Raw genomic sequence first — 12,907 nt, 5'->3', positions numbered from 1 at the left:
TTTAGCTGCATTATTAAGCACCCGTGCGGTATTTTGGTTACATATATCAGCAAGACCTTCATGCACAAATCAAGATTGATCTTTTTCTTTACATAAATAAAACTGATTTCTGGGTTCTTTTGAAGTTTAAAGTGTGATAGAGGTTGATGTTATGGTTGGTTTCCAGAAGTCAGCATCAGCTGTTCAACAGTGATCTTAAGGGAGCATTTGAATTTGACAGCATTTGGATTTGGATCATGCATTTGGGAGCTTTGGTTGAGATTTTGAGCTGGACTCTCAAAGCTGCTAAAACAACCCACAGCGCATGTGTGAAAGACAGAAAAAAACACACGAGATCCACTTTGAAGTCAATTGGATAAACTACTAATTAGAAAATAATAATGTCACAAAATCTGGAACAATGACTGCAGTGTTATTTACCATTTTTACATGTTAGATAAAAAATGCAGCTAGGAATATTAAATTAATAAATTTAGAGAGCCACCAACTTGATGGACAGCAGCCAAAAAGAGCAGCAGACCCTGTGAAACAATGACCTCTTGTCAGCACTTGCCGCTGGTTCCTTGCAGCATTATCACTCCGTAGTTCGCGCATTGTCGCTCGCAGCCAGCAGGGTGGGACTTTGTTCCCATGGTAGCGATGACAGAGCAGATGGTGAGGTTGTCTGCTTGTGCACAACAGTCCGTGTCAGACGTGTTTCTGTCCAGCTGACCCGGGGGGCAGCTGCGCGTCTCTGGAGCTGCTGCTGCTCCTCTTCTGGAGAGAGGCGAGCGCGCGGACGCAGCAGCAAACGGGCTGCTTTTCATCAGCTGCATCGATCCCTCCTATTAACAAAGCTGATCATTTGGACTTCGGAGCAGAAACTGCGTCTCTCTCGCATCCTCGTCCGAACTGCGGATGCTGACAGACACATCCAGTGAGCTGCAGCAGTCTTGCGTCAAGGATCCAGCGCACCACACAGGTAAGACGAGCCATCTGCTTGTTTGTGGCTGAGCTGAAACGGGGATGTCTGGGGAATGTGGCGTGTTTCTGTGGAGACGTAGCACCTGCTGGGATTAAAATGCGAGAAGCGCAATCCAGATTCACAAATCGATGGTCAGCTTTAACGCTTTCACAACCTACATCACATAGAATTATGTTTTAAGAAACGTTCCAAATCAAAACGATCTAATCTTAAATAAATACTGCGCTATTGATTAATCTAATCAATTGAATAAATTTTAGCTGCGAAAACTGGAGAGTTTTTTTTGACATTTTGTGGTGTCTATATATTTATTTTAAATGTTGCAGGTCATCCTAGTTTTAATGAAAACAGATGGAACAACAGAAAATGTGGAGCAAATCAGATTTCTGTTGACCTAAAGTTAAAATGTTTCGGTTTTGCCATTAAGGGCAGATAAAAAGGTGCGGATGTGTGAACGAAGCTCCACCTGCCTCATTATTAAACCTTCCCGAGAAGCGTGGCATATCACGTACCAGAGCAACAACCAACAATGTAACATTCATACAAACCGCAGCATCATTCGCCAGTACAGAGATGTGCTGGAGGAGCAGCACAACAAATACGCATTTAGAAGAAAATTGGCTTATGGCAAATAATGGAAAGTGGCACAGTCATAACATCTTGGTTTCTGTATCATTGGGGTCACCTTTTGTCTATTGTTGCCTGAAGGGACCTGTAGAAGCTCAATCAGATCAGCTGCTTAAAGTGGTTGCCAAGTCAAGAGAAACACCACCCTATTGTGTGATTTGCGCACAACTTTGCCTGCTGGCTTTGTCTCAGAAGGACACAGCTTCAGCAGATGTCACTCAAGAAGCCAATCATCTGATGGTATTGGAGGCTGAGGCACAAAGCTCTGTGACGTTTCTCCTCTGGACACGAGGAGTGTGAGAAAATTCCCAAACAAAGGTCGTCTGCGCATGTTGGGGCAGGAGCCATTGTACGCCCTATAGGTCCAACCCTGCAGCATGTGCTGGTGAGTTGGGTTCCCACAGCGTTGGAGGGTGCAAAAGACCAACCCCCCTTCCAGGAGAAGCATCTGAAAGCAAGGGTGAAAACAGGAGATGTTTGATAAGATTACTCTTTATTCAAGTGAGGAAAAGTATAGAGATTTTTCTGTGTCCTCTTCATTTTAAAATGTAAATGAGAACCCCTCCCTCCTGTATGGAACAAAGCTAGACTAAAAATCCTTACAGAGCTTTTTGGATGTTTTTGAGAATCAGCTGTGATGTCTTTGTCTTCCCCTGCCTTTTGTACCCCCCCCCCCCCCCACCACTACCAAAGATGAGAGAGTAGCATGACAGCATGATTGATCGGTGCAGCAGTGATAAACACATTGGCTTTTTACTGAAAATGTGACTGCAAGGGGGGGGGGGGGGGGGGGGGTAAGGCTTGGAAAATGGGCAAAAACCTAAAAAAACGAAATAAGCCAGAGAAGAATAATTGCAGCAAGATTCGTTCCTGCTCCACAGGGAAATAAGGCTGCCATATGGATTTGCAGTAAGTAGAAATAAAGAGACAATTTGCTGGCCTATAACTTTTAAACCATAGCGGTGTCTTCTGAGGGTTTCTTTCTGTAACGCGGCATCATTTTCTTTCATTTCACATTCACCGCTGGGTTTTGTCATTGTACTCTCTGTCAAGTTGCATTTTCAGTTCATCAAATTACCTCAGTTCTCTCCATCCTTGCAGTCCTTCTCCTCCCTGGATGTACCTCTGCTATCAGCAGCTGCACCAAAGCCGTCTGTGATTTAGAGTGAGAAGCTTGCATACTAATGGAGTTGTAGAAAGAAGGCCGGCAAAGTGAAGACACCGACAATTATATTTCCTCTTTTTTGGTTCTTTTTAGCAAACCAGCCAGTCCACAAATCTTGAAATAGAAAATCAAAATTTTACTCAAGACTCAAAAAGGGTTCAAATCCATCTTAGATGTTTTGTTTGTTTCATTGTTTATTGTTTTCATGCCATGTGTTTCATGACAAAGGTTGTGTCAATCCCCCCCCCCCCCAAAAAAGGCTTCATTGGCTGCCATATTTGTTTGGTTGCCTTATGGCACAGAGAATCTCATGCCTTCTTATTTGGTTGTAAAGTCCTGCTGGCATAGCAGTTGCTATGGCGATGGCATGCCTGTGAGAGTTGGGATGCTGCTGATTGAGAAACACTGCTTACATTCTGTGCCTGTAGGGCCTCTGTAGAAGCAGCTTCTTTTAAACTGAATTTTCATTATGTTCGTCCTTTATTTTCTTTTTTTACTAAAAAAAACCCTGATGTTGTGTTTTTTAGTGCCCCAATTCTTTTACACTATTAATAGGAGATGTTGGGATCTGAAAAAAATAAAAACGAAATGGTAACATTTGTAAAGGTATACAATTTGAGATCTAGGTTAGGTGTTCTGTTTTAGTGAATACGTATTAATTATGCATTTTAACAAATATACAGATAGTGTATAAAAATGGACAAAACAGCAAGAAAAAAGGCAATTTTTAATAAAACATAAGTATGTAGTAATTGATGCCACTTCTACTCTGCAAAGACTTGACTTGCTTAACTAGGATTTTGATGCAACTTCAGGCAGCACCAGACAACTCTTTTTTTGTGCTCGCACTCAAAACCACTACACCTCATTGTGGATCTACATTTATATGTGTAGGGGAAGCTTCAAAATGTTGATACATCCAACCAGAATGAAAGATGGTGACATTTTTAATTCATCTGATCATTTAGACAATACTGCTTTTCACTCTTTTTTAAAATTTATTTTATATTTGTGCCTAAGGTTGATGAAGATAAATAAACTGTCAGAAATTTAATTTTTTTTCATAAAAGTATTTAATGATCCAGAAACCTAATGCGTGAGCGTGCTAATCAGATTAGTCTTCCATTTTCCTGTAATTAGATTTGATTGAACATCAACAAGATTGTTCCCTTTTAATTCAGTAAAGGTGAGCATTTCAGACGCCAACAGACTGTTTTTGCAGAACAAAATATATTAGACAATAGAAAAAAAATTGTACTTGAGCCTGTATTTAATTTTTCTACATAAATGAAAAATGAATGTTTCATTCCTAACCCAAATAAGAAAAATTTATCAAAATCCAGTGAAGCACTCACATGGTGATTGACTACAAAATAGGAACATAAAGATGGAATTATGTTGGCTTCAGTGTTGATCTTTGGTGTAACTTTTTTCACACTCCTCAAGTGTTTTTCCAAAAACGAAACAATATATAAGCTGGTTGGGTAAAACTGCTCCACTCGTGGCTGTTCACGTCTGAACAAATTGGCTGCAGAAAAAGAGAAAGTAAATCCTGCTACTGGAGGCTTCATCTTTTAGAAAGTCAGTAATTCCTAGCTGTCAAAGTGTTTGTGAGGCATTTCCTTCAGCACATGGCTGCACACTAAGATTTGCAAAGAAAAGAAGTTATGACATTTGTGAGGAGACATATACAGATGCACCAGTGTGCCTACATTTTATAAGTGTCCTTCCTTGGTTCTGCCAAAGCCACAAGATTAAAAGCAGAGTTTTAGTGTACGGTTGCATAACTGCTCTGACTGTAAGAGCATTAATCTGAGCTGTAATGTCTGTCATTACCCTGATACAGCACTAGTACTCCATAGGTGCTTTTTTTTCTTTGTTAGTCCCTTAATTAAACACCTAAAGAGTGGTAAAGAGAACAGATTGTAATGAAAAAAAAAAAACTATCCGATTAGTTTCTCATTGAAACAACTGCCATTTATAATAGGACAGAAAATAAGGGTAATAGTTGGAAAAGTGCATATACTGTATGTGCATGTGAACCTCCCTCGTGTCACCAAGGTCACCTCACAAACATGATGCAGACCCCAACGGTGCAGCCAACCTGCCAGAAACCCGGTGCCAGGTGACCTCAGCATGGAAGCAGTGTCTTTATATAACCGGTGAGACACCGGAAAACAGAGGAAACACAAGTCTCTCCACATCATACATCTCATGTTTAAAATGTAAAATAACAAAACGTTTCAATGATACAAGAGAGTCATGATGGTTATTTAACAAATGGATGATTCCAGGTTTTGTTTCTAATTTAGAACCGTGAAAGTGCCTGTGTTTGCTGTCACACCTTATCACACTGAAGGAACTGTGTTAGTCTGTTCATAATTTACAGAAACAACATGATTTTGTTGTTCACATAAATTAGTGCTCTGTTTGTCTTTGTTGTGCTACTTTTGTGTTGTTGAAAGCCATTCTGAGGAGAGGAAAACGTTGCCAATGCTTTACAGGGAGTGATAAAAGAGCAGAAGAAATTTGAGATTCTTTTGTTTAAATATCAGAGGCTTTAAGTTCTTAGACGTCTTTTTTCTTTTTTTTTTTTACTCTAACATGCACGGACACTCAGATTGGACAGAGGGTCCAGAGACGCTCAGCCTTTTTCTTGAGCCGTGTGGAAAAATGGGAGTTTCTGTGAGCAAAGGTCAAATTAGAAAGTCAGCAAGAAAGCTTCAAGTTTGGGCCATGTTGATTTTTTTACTCCTGACTGTAGAAGGTAAAAACGATTTGGGCATTGAAACTTCCAAATCTGTTAACATCTAAAATCAGCTAAATAAAGCATTAAGAAACAAACAAGGCTTGTCTAACAAAAGGCAAAAAAAAGTTCAGAGGGAAATACATTGTTTAGATTTAGTTCAATTCAGTTTAATAAAAACAAAACAAAATAATTTTAACAGTTCAAACAATTTCAAAATTTTCCTCACTATATTTTAATAATAGCCTGTTTTTGATCAACAGATTATATCAAAGCCATGAATCTTTTCTACGTACTAAACAAAAAAAAAAGAATAGAAGGGAGAGGAAAACTTTTTTTTTTTCAGAAAATCAGGAATCCACGACCAACAGAACCAGATCAAGAGTAATAGCAACCATCTGTTGTGACTAGTTCAGATTTATGCAAACAGAAATGAGACAAACACAAAAACTCTTTAACATTTCATCTAAGACAAATAAAGCTGGTTTGTAACAGCAGCAATGAAAGAAGGGGAAGCAAAACAAATGAGATGAAAAAGGTATTTTAATGATTTTAATGAAAATTTCTGGAACATCCATTTTTGCACCGAAAAGACTGATCTTTTTTGTAGATGTTATTATCCCTCAGTGAATACTAAGGCACTGATGAGACACTGTGTTCGGCAAATGAATGGTGACATCTTCTGGGTTTTCAAGCGGGCGCCTTCCTTCTCCAGTGTTTTGCTGATAGGCCTACAACACCTCCAGAGGGTTCAACAGTGAATCCCAGCGTCCCAGGTTCACCCCCCATCATCCATCAGACATTTGGAGGCCGAGGTCGGGTCCCTTCTCTTGTTCCACAGCCACTGACTTCCCTTCTCAGCTGTCCTGGAGAGCTCTTTAATTGCCTGCCTTTGAGCCTTCCCTCAGACTCCCATCTCTCTGAGTAGCCTGGGGGTTGAGGTGGCCACAAACCCCCTGCAGCCTACTTCCACTGGGCATACCTTCACACTCCAGCCTTGATCTTTGGGGTCTGCTGCAGGTTCGGCATACTTCAGCATCTTCCGTTCATAGGCCGCCTCTACTGCACCCTTCCAGGGTATCGTGACCTCTATAATGTATGCGAGCTTGTGCGAGGATGACCATAGTACAGGGTCTGGTCGTAGGTTGGTGGATGCAATGCAGCTGTCTAATGTCAGCTGTACTGGTGGTGTTGAAGGTAGCTTGGACCGCACGGACAAAAGGTGTTAGCTGCCGATGAGATGATGAATGAGGAAGGGCGTTCACGTGTTTTTTGCCTTTCCATCACTGTAGCAAGACACCTTAGCACCAGGTTGTGTCACCAGATCTAACAGCCTTGACTGAGGCTGGTCTTACATCCCACCAAGATGCACTTAAATGTTGCTGGGCTTTGACATAGACAGCATGTGGGGTCTTTGCTATCCCACTGGCTTAGGTTAGCAGGAAAAGGTAAGACATCATAGGTAGCCCTAATTATAAAGCTTGCCCTGAAAGCCTTTATCTCTCACAGGTCTTTCCAGGAGAGCTTATAGTCATAGTAGTAACTAGGGAACAGAGAGCAGTTGGGCACAGCATTACCGGAAAAGGAATACTAACCACACGTGTTGCAGAGGTAGAGCAATCAAACTGATTGGAAAATAGATATGGTTCCCACTCTGCCTGCCCATGTGTCAAAGTGTCCTTGGGCAAGGCACTGAATCCCATACTGCTCTTGTTGGTTGAAGGCAGTGGAGCTTCCAGCAGTGTGTGAATGTGTGTGTGTGTGTGCATGGCGGAATGGGACTGTGACTTTAAAGCCCTTTGAGCCATCAAGGAAGGTAGAAAAGCGCTATGTAAGGATAGGTATTTGCCATTTTGCTGTTGGGAGAGCAAAAACCCAAAGTCACTGTAAAAAGAGATCAATGGTAACTGCAACAACAATAATAAAGCAGAAAGTAGACAGGCAAACACAACAAAGAGATAGTTAGGGACTGCAACAATGACATTTGCAGGATTAAATACAGAACAGATGGAGGGAAGATGTGCAATTTTTAAAGTGGGGAATACATCTGGTGCTTCCAAATTTGACAATGAGATTTTGATTTGAGATGTTCGAGTAAGAAGCAAGAGCCTTAATTTTTCGGAATTGAAAGAACTGTTGTTTGTTTACAGATATCTGGACTTTATCTTTTTCTTTATCCTGATCAGAACTTGCTGCTCTGTATGTTTTACAGGTTTCCCTGCTCCATCAGACATTTTTTAAATGACTTTCTGTCAATCTGATGAACTGAACTGAGTTTTCCAAGAGAGATGAGCATGTAACAGGAAAAGGCAGTGAAGGTTCAGAGCAAAAAGCACTCAATATACCTTTAGAAAATTCTCACACAACTGATGACCTCATTAAAAAACAGATGAGGAACAAGCTTGTTATATTTTAGAAAGTATGAGTAAGTTACACATTTGGTTGTTGTGTTTCTTACTGAGCCACAGCGTTTATTATTTTTTTTGTCACAAACAAACTAAAAGACATACTGAAATTTAGAGTTTGTTTATTTTTGTGTGTGGAGCATGGGCCTATGGCACAAATAAATGAGTGATTAAACTGGAGAGCTCAGGCTCGCTTTAGACTAAGCCTGTTGTGTAACGGGCAAACAGCCAGAGCGACAGACTGTGGTCTTCACACACATTCATTTCAAAGAATAACCGATATTAAGCTGGTATGCCAATAATCAAAATAACCCAGAAAGAAAAATGTGTTTCCAGTCTGGAAGGAAATCAATTCAGGAGTTTTTGTAAGTTAAAGTTTTGGTATTGATAAATATACTTACAAAAGCTGCTGATTCCTGTGCTTGGATTATTACATGGTTAAGGTTTTGAATGAAAAAAAATCAGTTTTCTATCACTTTCACCATAATTTGGGGCATGTAGGGCAGCTTCCTGAAGTCATACCAGTGAGTGAAGTGAGAACACCCAACTGATGGAGTACTTTTTGTGCCATTATTCCAAGCGCAACACTCACTGTTTTAAGCATTAAACTCTTAAAAATGTTGTGCGCTCAAAATTTTATTTTGCACTTCAAGCTAAAAAAATATGTGCAAACAAAACAATTTTCACTCGAGAGAAAATCTCTCTTCTGTGCACAAAACAGGGAGGCACAACATTACCAGTTTGGCAAAAAAGCCAGCCAATCACAAACATAGACATGGAGGTTGAAATCTGTGATTGGCTGGCTTTTGTGGCACATTTTTAATGCGGTGAAGAGAAGAGAGAAAAGGTTTTCTTGAGTGAAAATTGCAAAATTCTTAAAGTTTCATGCTCAAAACATTGAGTGTTGTGCTTGGAATACTGGCAAAAAAATCACTCCATACCATCCCCATTTTAAAAACTCAGATGTTTAACATTTCTTAACTCCTGTGCGGTCTTTACTGGCTCTGTCAGCCAAAGGCAACAACTGACGTCCATCAGGATCAAATGTCAAACATCTATGACATTTATAATGCATTATATTAAAGCCAAACTGTTGTACTAAATGTCGGTTTGGTGGTTTGTTTGGCAGATATTTCCTTTGCACTTTTTTTTATTTTTTTATCAAAGCGTTTTTCACTCTTGGTTTATTTCCTCTCTTTCAGGCTGGAAGTGACCAGATGTTGGTTGGACCGGCCTTTTGCAAAATCATTCTGGAGTTGTGCTGGAAGAAAACCCAACTGATCCTCATGATCCCTCCTTCCAACTAAACGTCCTTCTCTCTTATAGCTCACTGGATCTGAGAGAGCAAACATGGCACTGAACTTCCAGCTTTGGTTTCCTCAAATCCTTTTGTGCGTTGGAGTTGTTTCCTTTCTGCCTCCATCAAACGGCAAAGAATGTCCTCGTTTATGTGTTTGTGAGATCCGTCCCTGGTTTACTCCTCAGTCAACCTACAAGGAGGCGACCACGGTGGACTGCAATGACCTGAGGCTGACACGCATTCCATCCAACCTGTCGGCGGACACCCAGGTGTTACTGCTGCAGAGCAACACCATCTCCCACACCAGCGGAGATCTGCAGGCTCTGGTGAACTTGACCGAGCTGGACCTTTCCCAGAACAACTTCACCAATGTGGAAGCCGTTGGCCTTCAAAACATGAATCATCTGACCACCCTTCATCTGGAGGAGAACCAGATCAGTGAGCTGCCTGACCACTGCCTGGGAAACCTCTCCAGCTTGCAGGAGCTCTACATCAACCACAACAAAATAAGCTACATCTCTCCACGCGCTTTTGCCGGCCTGCGCAACCTCCTGCGACTGCACCTTAATTCAAATAAGCTTCACACAATGGACAGCCGTTGGTTTGAAGAAACACCTAACCTTGAGATCCTCATGATCGGGGAAAACCCAGTTATTGGTCTACTGGACATGAACTTCCAGCCTCTAGGAAGCCTGAGAAGTTTGGTTCTGGCAGGTATGGATCTCACCGATGTTCCTGCCAGTGCCTTTGTGGGCTTAGACAACCTGGAGAGTATTTCTTTCTATGACAACAAACTGGTCAGAATCCCTCAACTTGCTCTTCAAAATGTTCCCAACCTCAAATTTTTGGATTTAAACAAAAATCCTGTTCGTAAAATCCAGGAGGGAGACTTTAGAAACATGTTACATCTGAAGGAACTGGGCATCAACAACATGATGGAGTTAGTGTCGATTGATCACTATGCGTTGGACAACTTACCAGAACTCACAAAACTGGAGGCTACCAACAACCCCAAACTGTCGTACATACACAGGTTGGCTTTTAGGGACCTGCCCTCTCTCGAGAGCCTGATGCTCAACAATAACGCTCTCACAGCTGTTTACCAGAAAACTGTGGAGAATTTACCCAACCTGCGGGAGATCAGCATTCACAGCAACCCGCTGCGCTGTGATTGTGTCATTCAGTGGATGACTTCCAACCGGACCACGGTGCGCTTCATGGAGCCCTTGGCCATGCTGTGCACCTCTCCACCAGAGCTTAAAGGAAAGCGAGTTCTGGAGCTGAAGCTGCTGGAGTCCCCAGAGCAGTGTCTCCCCCTCATCTCCCACGACAGTTTCCCCAGCCACTTGGACCTCGAGCTGGGCATGAGTGTTAATCTGGACTGTCGAGCAATGGCTGAGCCAGAACCAGACATCTACTGGGTGACTCCTCTGGGTTCTAAGGTTACAACAGACACGGTGTCAGAGCGGTATCACCTCAGCAGCGAGGGGACTCTGCGGCTGTCTCATGTTCAGGTGGAAGATTCTGGTCGGTACACCTGCGTTGCACAAAACTCAGAAGGCGCCGACACGTGGGTTGCCACAGTTCGTGTGAATGGGACCCTGCTTGACAGCGCCCAAGTGATGAAAATCTATGTCAAGCAGACAGAGTCTCACTCCATTCTGGTCTCTTGGAAAGTCAACTCCAATGTCATGTCGTCCAACCTCAAATGGGCTTCAGCCACCATGAAAATCGACAACCCGCACATCACTTACACAGCTCGCGTTCCTGTGGATGTTCACGAGTACAACCTCACGCACCTGCAGCCAGCCACCGAGTACGAGGTTTGCCTCACCGTTTCCAACATACACCTGCAGACACACAAGTCCTGCGTCAATGTGACAACACGGAGCGCCACCTTCGCCCTGGACCTGTCTGGTCAGCACCCCAGCGCGGCCGTGCTGGTTGTCATGGCAACCATGCTGGCCTTCCTCTGCCTGGCCACCGTGGGCATGTACACGGCCCGCAAATGGAAAAGGAAAAACTACCACCACTCCCTGAAGAAATACATGCTGAAGACCTCCTCGATCCCGCTTAATGAGCTGTACCCTCCACTCATTAACCTGTGGGAGGCTGATGGGGAGAAGGATAAAGATGGGGGGACAGAGGTAAAGCCTTGTCCTGTTGATACCACACGTAGTTATTACATGTGGTGAGAACCGACTAAAGAGGCTGGACTGCCTCTCCAGTAGCACAAAAAGACACTTTTGCCATTTTGGTGCAAAAGTCAACAAGGGTTGCAGGTGGTTTTTGTATTCTCAGCTTTGCTAATAAGAGGCAGAGTGATCAAGCGCAAGAAGTTTATTAGTATAGCGTATCGCCTTTGTTTAATCTGTACTTCTTCTTAACTGTACTGGACTCACAGACGGCAGCTGTATTTAGCCTCCAGGTCGACTTAGTTGTTCTGCTCTATTTCTGTGGTGCATTTCTGACTTTCTTTAGAATGAATAACAATGCAGGGTGGAGGATCTTGTTGCATTAGTAAAACTCACTGTTTCATTTTTATTCTATTTTGTAAAGGAGCTATTTTGTTGTGCACTGGTAGAGAAAGAAGTTTGTACAGACTTCAGTCAAAAGCTGACAGCAGGGTTTAGACTCATTTAACCGTCTACTGAATGTTAGCAATCGTGCCGTAACGTTGTATCAACTATAACTTTGAACTTTTTGATTTAAAAATGGCAAAGCAGTAGATTTTTAGTTTGCTTTTAAATGTAAAGTTAAATGCCATAAATGCGAACTTTCCTTACACTTTTTTTTTTCTTTTTAGTGCACTAAAACCTTTGAGTCCTTTTTGGATGATTTGTTTCTTGGACTAGATGTTTTTTTTGCTCTTTGCTTAGTTTGTTATTTTTACATACAATATGTATACTAAATAACCTAACTAATAAATTTGGGTTCTTTTGCAGACACTTTTGGACATTTCTTATTTGTACTGGTGTACAGTAACTTCTCTGTCTTATTTTGAGCAATGTTAGATCTTTAAAATTCATATCAGGCACTGATTCCTTTAACAGATTTTAAATTGATGCTACAGGGTAAATCAAACTTAACAGTTAAATACTGCTCACTTGCTGTTATGTTTCTTTTATTTAAAAATAATTACACTGGAGAAATATGCACCCTGTACTGTACACACAGATGCACATAAAAATGAACTGCTGCTGCCCCCTGGTGGCTGAGCCACATAATTACAACAACATATTAAGTACAAAGTCGAGCGTTTATTGGAAGAGACTATTTCTTATTTATCACAGAAGTCAAGAGGAACTGTTGTAACTTCAGTGTACACACAGATACACACAGAAACAATAGGAAAAAAACATGTAATTTTCCGTGAATTCCACTCAGATTTTTATGAATTGAATTTAAAGAAATCTTAAACCTGAGATCATTGGATGTTAAAAGACACACTGAATGACGAAATTTGTAGCTTTTAACAGTCTCTTTCTGCATTTGTCATTAACTTTCAATGTGGAAAAATTAGCAAGAAAATATAAATGATTTTTATTGTATAATAATAAACAAATAATAAACCCTTAATGTCTTTATTATTTATAACAAAAGCTAATAATGTAAATTATTAGCTAATAATGCAAATTATTATGGGCACTGTAATAATGTAAATTATTTTTAATAATAATGTCAATTACTTTTTCTTAGC

The 12,907-nt window shown here is 41.2% G+C and overlaps 1 protein-coding gene and 1 long non-coding RNA gene across 2 annotated transcripts in view; one reads left to right on the top strand and one right to left on the bottom strand.

Annotated features, from left to right (window-relative positions):
• The window catches only part of LOC144992205 (uncharacterized), a 97,321-nt gene that overhangs the window by 21,376 nt on the left and 63,038 nt on the right, over positions 1 to 12,907 (bottom strand). The window lies entirely within an intron of this gene.
• lrrn1 (leucine rich repeat neuronal 1) lies at positions 517 to 12,155 on the top strand. Its single transcript, XM_004069104.5, has 2 exons — positions 517 to 961; positions 9,110 to 12,155. The coding sequence occupies exon 2, from the start codon at positions 9,258 to 9,260 to the stop codon at positions 11,400 to 11,402; it is 2,145 nt and encodes a 714-aa protein (XP_004069152.1). The 5' UTR covers positions 517 to 961; positions 9,110 to 9,257; the 3' UTR covers positions 11,403 to 12,155.

The sequence above is a fragment of the Oryzias latipes genome, chromosome 5 (genome assembly GCF_053564925.1).
Source record: "Oryzias latipes strain Hd-rR chromosome 5, Olatipes_Hd-rR_3.1".
Classification (NCBI taxonomy): Eukaryota; Metazoa; Chordata; class Actinopteri; order Beloniformes; family Adrianichthyidae; genus Oryzias; species Oryzias latipes.
The sequence above is the reverse complement of the archived record's forward strand: the minus strand, read 5'-3'. Positions and strand labels throughout refer to the sequence as shown.